General features: G+C 36.7%; 1 protein-coding gene across 1 annotated transcript in view; it reads right to left on the reverse strand.

Moving 5' to 3' along the window:
• Positions 1–257: 257 nt before the first annotated feature.
• The window catches only part of GRB10 (growth factor receptor bound protein 10), a 109,280-nt gene continuing 100,602 nt past the window's right edge, over positions 258–8,935 (reverse strand). The window contains 5 exon segments of the mRNA XM_031062780.1: positions 258–3,371; positions 4,200–4,293; positions 6,885–6,972; positions 7,959–8,025; positions 8,893–8,935. The exon segment at positions 8,893–8,935 is cut by the window's right edge and continues 34 nt beyond it. Of these exon segments, the coding sequence (XP_030918640.1) occupies positions 3,225–3,371; positions 4,200–4,293; positions 6,885–6,972; positions 7,959–8,025; positions 8,893–8,935 (439 nt within the window). The 3' untranslated portion in view covers positions 258–3,224.

The following is an 8,935-nucleotide window of genomic DNA, read 5'->3' on the forward strand; positions in this document are numbered from 1 at the left end:
TGTAAATATCATAGCAAAATAACCCCAGTATTTTTTCTCAAACAAAAGGAGTGAATAAGTTATTTGCTAAATAAAATGCATTATATCCTAATAGGAATCTTAAAGACAGGACAGCCAGAATAAAGGTATCTTGGCGATTGTGTTTTCCTCTTCATACTTCTTAAAAGCTGTTTAACATGACCTATTCAATTAACCTGCATTAAGGCAAGAGATACACAGTGTACTGATATATCCAAAGGACGACATTAATTCCAATATAAAATGAATAGCATTGTATTAACGTTTATTTCTAATTACAAGAAACAGAATATCAGTCCCTTATTTGTACAAAAATACCTGAAAGATTACAATTAGGTTCACAAGCCAAAAAGCTATTTACAGTATGAAGCAAAGCATATTGAATAAAGGTTTTGTCTCTTAAGTTAATACCTTTTGCATTCCCTGAAACTTTAAACTTTATTCCATTTTACAGTCACTAAATCTTGCATTGTGACAATATAATTTACGATAAGCAAGTCTTGCCACTGGAAAGGTGCATTGATTGGTCAAACTGTCAGGTATTTAGTGCAGAAAAGATAAGACAAAACATCTAAACTGAGGCACGTGTTTCTTCAAGATTAATTAACAAATAAAAAGTTTTTTGTACTTCAACACCTATCGTAACATAACTTAACTAGTAACCTCATTACCAAAATGGTTTGGCATTTTCCTTCTCAACATGTTCAAGATTGCTACATGAAGTATTTATTTAGAAAATAAAATCACAGGCAAAAAGATAAAAATTCAACAGGCTCCAAAACAACCCTGAGCATCCCCTTTACATTCATGTCATTTAAATACAAAAATAAGAGTCAAATGTCCTTCAGTCCTTGGTATTCTGAGCTGGCAGCCAGCTGAATCTGTTGGAAAACTAAGGTGGCATTGACTGTTTTCCAGCAGAAAGAAGACAAAGCAGTGATCTGCTTAAGTAAGATTGTTGCCACTTTGAAGGTGGTCACTTTCTCAAAACAGCTCACTTTAGCTGGGAAGAGTACAAAATACTAAGTCAACCATCTACATACAAAAATCATGGTTCATAGTCAAACTTTTATTCTCAATTTAAATAAGATGCAAAGTTTTTTTTTTATAAATATGAAACACTGCAAATACTATCTGCCTACTGGGAAAAATGCATGGTTGTCACTAAGCTATGTAAACAGAAAAACTTAAAACTACAGCATAAATGGTCTTATTAAACTGGTAATGTAGTCAATACAAGTATCTTTTTTCTCCTAATAGGGGCCAAATAGAAGCATGCAAAGTGAAGTCAGACTTAAGTTAGCTTAATTTCAAGGTTTTAAAATACATTGTCTAGAAAGCAGGAACACTCATTTCACTATGTACAATTAAAAAAGCAAAACAAAACAAAACAAAACAAAAACGGCTTCTACTAAAAACAAAATCAAGTTTCTTCATTTTTAGTATCTAGACATTAAATGGAAAAAAATACTAAATGTGTTCTGTAAACTAAAATACAGTGTTTCTATACCATTGACATAGTTTAAACTGATATGGACGACTCAGGCAGGTTATGGTTTGTCTTAAGCTATTCTTAACACTACATGAAGACCTAAAAGTGTAGGATTGGTTTTCCTTCTTTACCCTTTCAGATGGCTAGGATTTCAAACCCAGTGGCAAATATTAAGGATTAACTAGCCTGTGTAGATAATTTACCATTTTACAAATGCTCCGTTCTGCACTACACTCTGCAAGTTCCCAGGGTGGAATACTTCTCACTGTGGCTAATGGCACCAAGCGCCGGGAAGTTATTTCAGTTCAGACAGTTGCTGAAGGAATGGTTGGTTGCAACTGCAGGATCAAGGTGGGACTTAGGTCTGACTTTAATACTGATTTATCATCAGAAAGAGTTATTGAGTAAACATTAAAGAATTCATTTAAACATTAACAATAAATAGTTCTGATGACAAACCAGCACCAGAGCAAGATACATGCTTGTCTGCCACAGGTACTGGTGTGCAGTAGCACACATGACACAGGGATCACCAGTTACCTCAATGGATGATATTGCCAGCAGTTACTTCACAATCAAATCTGTTTCTATTCCCAGCACGTTCCTTCTCACCATGTAAACTTTCATGACCCTACAAGAAGCAGAAGGGTTCAGTTCTTCTTATGCCCTATCCCCAGGAAAGTGTTGTCACTGTAGCTTTACTCTATTGAAAGAGCTCTTTGAAACAGTCTGAAAATTCAAGGAGCTATAAAGCTAAAAACACTGGTTTTATTTTTTTTTTATTTTGTCATACTAAGACTACCTGCAGAAGAATCTTCTCACAAAAAAATGGTGGTTCAAATACAAGTGTAGTCATTCAGTCCTACTCTATTTAGTAACAGTAAGGTTCCTCAGGAAAACAGTCAAAAGGCTGTAAAAAACAAACCACCACTCCAATAATAAAAATTTGTGCATAGAATCTAATACAGTCTCTGCATGACTGGATGCCACTAATATGCCATCAACATACTACAGCCATAATGCTACAAGTCAACAGTTTTAAGAGTACGTATATTGGTGGTATGTTCTTTTAGAATTGTATCCTCATTGCTTCTTCAAAGACACCGGCAGATCATTGAACCTCAGGTCTCCAGAGAAGTACTGAGACATACGCGCGCGCACACACACACTTCTTGATTTTCTTCTAGATCCTTTTAGGCTGAAGCATTCCATACATTTTAGGATGCAGATTAATACCCAACTCCTGCATGAATTTTAAAAGCCACATCAGCTCCTAATATAGGCTGCATACAATATCCGAAACAAAGTAGGAGTGCAAAAAAAGTGATCAATACAAAAAGTAAACACACTAGTCTTAATTGTCAAGATTATTCCAGGGCAAGAGTTCTTTTCAAAGATTTCTCTTCACACTTGTTCCTGTTAAGTGGCCCAGCCAAGATAGTTTCCAGTTTTGTTTCAAATTTACTCATTGTTTTACAGACCCTCCCCCCATTTTTGGGATGCTGGGACACTCAGCAGCAATCACTCTTAGGTGTTAGACAAACCAGCAATCTTGGTCTGTTGGCACCTGTCGAATCCATCCCTTTCAGAGTCCCAAGGTGCATAATATTTATTTTTTTAACCAACTTACAAATCTGCCAATTCCCCAGTGTCAACGTTCTCTTACAATTACTCTTCTATGAAATCCAGTCTTCAGTGAGAGTCAGATTTGAGGTCATAAGGCCACTCGGATGCAGTGGTGTTTGAGTTTGCAGGGCAAGACTCCTTTGTTTAGTTGATAGAATTCAACAAGCTGGATTAGATCACTGAATTTGGTGTTCCCATCATCCAGACTGAAAAATATCTGTCCATCATCTTCACACTAGGGAAACAAAACATCCTTTTCAAGTTAGGCTGCACATGAAGAAATACACAAATTGAAAAACTTAGAGAGCACCACCAGTGTGTGATATAAATAAATGATGGGCACTCGGTTGGCACTCGGTTGCATAAACAACCCTGTGCCTGCAGTTCTTTATGAAACCATGCACAGGGTTAGAAAAAACATACCTTAACCCAACTTGTAACATTTTGCTTATGAAAGTGAAAACTTGTGGGCACAGTAATTTAAAGTTGTACAGACGTCACTGGCATTCATTAGATGAAACAAAAATGCCCCAAAAGGATTTGTTAGCTTTTTGTAAAACTGGCCAGCTAAACAACAGAAGAGGGTTTGGAACAATAAAAAGGTCTATATAATCTTAAATTTTTCATGCTTTTTTGGATCAAGATAAAAATCAAATTGTTTTCCAGCATCTCTGTGTAATGTTATTTGAAGCTCAACATTACTGGATAAACCCCAGAATAAAACTTTTTAGTTTCCCAAAGTTATTCTATGTTTCCTTAAGTAAGAAGGGAGACAAGAGCTGCTGTTGTCTCTGACAGTCACAGAGAACAAGTTCTGTGCATTACACAGACTTCTGTAATGTAATGACTTACAACAGTTTTCCAGCAATGTTAACCAATAATTTTAATCAGACATTTGACTGATTAAAGAATATTCTAAACAATATCTGCTTATATATTTGCTAGTGGAAACATCCTTGTTAGTTACATCAGTAATTAATAAGAGATCTCCTGAGATGTTGGTAAAAGCTTAATGGTTTAAAATTCTGGGGTTTTTTATCAGTATCAAAAATAATCTACTTACCGGCAAGATTTGAAAATGTTTTATTTTTTGATGATGGCATAACGTAAGTACAAATGCCTTTGGATTGCTTTGGCTGTCCCGGAGAAGAAATAATCTAGGAGAGAACATTTTTAAGAACAAATTGAATATCCCCATCTGTTTGTTCTTAAATAATCAGAACCACTAAGTAATATTGTGCCACTGCCGAACTCTTCTTCAGTTGCATTAAGAGGTGATTTTGTAACTGGCAATTTGCTTTCTATTATTATACCATGGCTATGCAACATTAACAGATGAAAAAACAAGAAGTGCAAGATATATGATGGTAGTTCTTCCCCTAACAATGTACCTATGAGGCTTTTTTTAAGGTTCCCTCTAACACAGCTTTCTATTAATGATTTGTACTCTTAGGAAGAAAATGTTATCATTTAATTCTAGAGAAAATCTGAATTTCTGTAGATGAAGAAGTAATATATGGGAATCTGTTCCCACTACAATATCTTACATCAGTTCACAGAAATCCAGTGTTAGCAAAATTATGTGTAGCTTAAATGGCTGCAATTGCACAGAAACAGCTCAATACTTTCTTAACATTATTTACCAGTTAAGCAGCTTCCAAATTATCAAGATGGGGAAAACACACAATGATCTTTCCTCTAGAACAGTCACAGTATTTTCCCCTCAGCATGTGGAAAAAAAATGTACATTACAATTACATCTACCAACATCATACACCATGTAGCTGTTAAGTTAACCCACAAAACTGAAGTCCTACCCCAAATGGATTTTATTTAATATTCGTACTGGGAAGAGGAGAAAAAAAGCTAGACAAAAAAAAACTGTGTTTCCTCCTCTTGATATTTATGAACTAAGGAAGCTGATCCTCTCCATGTCACAGGAAAAAAGAATATACCTTTGGCAGAAGGCTTATAGCACAAAGCACAAGTGGATTTGAGAGATGGCTGAGCACAGGACTGGGGCAGGCCTCGTAATTGCTGATCACTAAGCAAGGAACACATTTTTCCAAGGTGCAGTTGAAAGAACTGCTTGTAGTCTTATGAACCCAAAAGATTTTACTCCAGCTCCTCAGAACTGATTGAGAAATGTCAGTACCAGAAAAATGCACCATCATAACCAGAGTGAGTTCAGTAGTCAGGGACAGGCATGTCTTGCCACTCTCAGAAACCATGCATGGTGTTTGAATGTTCCATTGTGATCTTAGGAAGACCAAATGTGTGGAAAAGGGACAAAAGCCTTTATAAATTAGCATCCCTGTGAGGGATAAAGACCATACCTGCCCTGTGCTTGCTGCAGTTCATGCAGGTATTTCTCAATTATATTTCATCCAGCTGTTTCATATCATGCATGGTATTGTAAGCTGGTGGCACAAAGCAAAGGTCTGCACAACTGATGCTGCAACTGTTTACTCAACATCTGGCAAGCAACCAGCTTCCACACAAACAATGGCTACCCAGAGAGATGCATCCTCAGCAAGAACTTCCAGAGATATCCAAAATAGCAGCATCAATTGCTTGTATTTTCCCCCGTGAAAATCATGATCCTTAGATCTCAGAGCACAGTGGTAACCTGGTTCTTTTGTCACTGCTGGTGGACCTTACTATGGCCAAACTAGCCAATTTTTACATTCCACAGTGATAAGCTGATTAGGCACAAATTTAACACAGCATCAAACACATGAACACATTTATGAATTCCTCAAGAAGGATGGGCCACCAGATTCCTAAGGCAACAAGACAAAATGAGCCCAAGATTATAATGTGAGTAAACCAGAAACACAAAAAGTCAGCAGTGCTGTTTTGCTTTCTCAGCTTCTCTTTTCTGTTGAACTTGCTTAGCTAGAACCCCCTGTCTAGCCTTAGACTGGACAAAACCCCCTCAAAATAAACAAACACTGCTAGATGAATATATATATATGCACTGCCAATTTCTACTTCCCTAATGTATTTTAGTCTTCAGAAAGATTAGTGTTGCTTCTGAATCAGAAAATGCTGAAGAAAGGTTTGAAATTCACTGTCTCCTGTGAGGCCAACATGGATGTTTCTACCTTAACCCTCAGAGCAGTGAAGACAGTGAACCAAAGGCAACCATGCCTTTCCCATCCTACAAATCAATAACGCTGAATGCAGTTCAAGCAACTTCCCTTAAATAACCATAACTCCATATAAATAAGGAAAACAGACATGCTCAGAAGATACTTAAATAACGACCACAGACATTTAAGAGAGTGCTGGAACAGGTACTTTCATTTCTTCGCTCTAGAACAGAAATAGTGAGCAAGCACCATTAGCTGCTCTGATTCATGCAGAAAAGCACGGATGGCTGATTATAAATTTGTTGGCAAATGGTTAGGTACAGCTTTGCCTGAAAAATATCTCCTCAATGCATATTACAAGAATTAACTATTTTCAAATTCTAACATCATCTAAAACTTGACTATCTCTGTTGGAAAAAAAGAAAAACAATTAAGAGTATTTTAAGATTTTACTTTTCAAATTAAAAGTTAGGATCCCTTCCTACAAGCACACACTCTGACTTTTTGGAATCCAGGCAGGTTATAATGGGACTACTCAACAATCAGATTACTCAGAACTGCTGATAAACCTGTAAACTTTTACAGCATAAGTTGTACTCTCATCTATAAAGCTTATAGTCAGATCATAAATACTGAGCAACAAGAATACCTACCCATCTACAAGCCCTTGTTGCTTAATAATCCTGTGAGATTCTTCTCTAGAGATTCTGCCGTGAAACCAGTGCTGTGTCCTATGAATAACTGGAGGCGAGAGGAAAAAGAGGGAGAGGATGGTTAAAAACACTTACACATGCAACCATTTTTTCCACATACTAATTATTTAAACATTTTAAAAGTGGGTATAGATCTCTTACAGAATATAAAGTATCTTCCATCAACCTATATAAAAAGGAATCAATATAAAAAAATGAATCTACTTAATATACCAGGTAGAGAGGCATTATATCTCCATGTATTTTCCAATTTTCAGATATACAATTAGGTAAAAAAGAGAAGTCTCTTATAATACTGCCTTCTCATAGCTTCTTGAATGTACTGGGACTAACATTCCTTAGAACTCAATGTATAAGCTAATGAGTTAGAAACAAGTCCCTCTAAATATCAGATAAAGAAATGCACTTTAGACGGTGCTTTCAAGAGTCAAGTTAGCCCCCAATATTTTTATCTTTATTGTTTTGTTCTTCAAATGGTATTTTAAAATTCTGTTAACAGAATAGCAATAGAAAATAGCTGTGTTTCCTCCAAGAAGGCTAGGATATTAACATGAAACTTCCTGTTGTTTTAATAGATTTACAGTCTCAAAGAAATGTTGAGGACTTGCGTATTTTACATTTTTCAGTTATTACGGAACAAATTCTGTTTTGAAAACTCTCATTTCTACTCTTAAAAGATTAAAACATCACTCATTGACTTTCCTTGTCCAAAACGGCATATTAACTGCTGTATTCTTTTAAATGGAAATACTTATGGAGTGTCTATTTTTACAATATAAGAGTTTCAAAAGACTAGTCCTAAAGAAAAGATTGAGTGGGCCATCAAAGGAAACAAGTTCCTTCTATGGTGTCTGTATGGGTAGGCATGTTAATGACACAGGAGCTACTGATAAGGATTGTATTTGACATCAAGGCATTCGTACTACATGGTTGCACTCTGTGTCTGTATGAAATGTACCTCTTCTTCACCCACAGAGACCTCTGATACTGTGGTTACAAACCATCAGAATTTACCTGTACTCAGTGTGGAAGGATGGAGTGGACTTTGGCTACCCAAGATGTTCATTCTTGTGCTACGTTTCTATAGAGAAAATGAATTACCGTTAAATCCACACTAACGTCTCAGGAGAAGAGAATTAGTGCACATGCAATATAGATTAAATTTACAGGAAACTGGGGGCTGGGCAGATTTAATGCAAGGATGAGAAAAAGAAATGCAACTTTGAAGGGGGCTAATCTACAAGCAGCAGCTCATTTCAATTGGCTTAAAACACGAGCCAGATGTTAATGATGAAAGCTCAGTATCTTAAAAAAAAAAAAGGAAAAAAAAGAGAGAAAAAAAGAAAAGACTGATATGTTTCTGCTCAGGCAAAACACCAGGCACTCAGTAAATCAAGCAGTATTTCCCTCCCGTACATAAAGCACCAGCTAATGCTTCAGTAATGACTCCTTTTCCCTAAAAGACGAGCATGTGGGAAAACTTGTACTGCAGCTGTCTGTCCACAAGACACTATAAACAAGTTACATCAGTTTTCATTGCAAGAGGTCCTGCCTCTTGTATATTCTGCAATTAAACTTACTGGGAGCAAGCCATTAGTCAGAGCCCCAGCCTCTTCCATGTGGGGAAGCATTTAATTTGACATATTCCTCCTCAGAGACTGGTTTTGCAAACTGGCAGTAAAGTTCTGGTGGGTCTGCTTTCCCCCTCAACTTTCCTCTGGACACTAGGGGGACAGAGAAGCAGTGGTAGAAGGTTGTTGTGAATGTGACAGTTTTGCTAAAGATGGATATTGACTTTCAGATCTGCATGCTTGCAGTGTGATTGCTGCAGGTCGGAGCTAAGCTATACTGTGACCAGCACTGCACTAACATCATAGCACACTCTGTGTTTTGGCTCTCAACAGACACTTACTGATTGCAAAAATAGAAAAGAAGAGAAGATAGCTACCCTCCAAGCATGTCCTTCTTCCAAGGCAGCTCTGTGTGCTTCA

Source organism: Geospiza fortis, unplaced genomic scaffold (genome assembly GCF_000277835.1).
Source record: "Geospiza fortis unplaced genomic scaffold, GeoFor_1.0 scaffold362, whole genome shotgun sequence".
NCBI lineage: Eukaryota > Metazoa > Chordata > Aves > Passeriformes > Thraupidae > Geospiza > Geospiza fortis.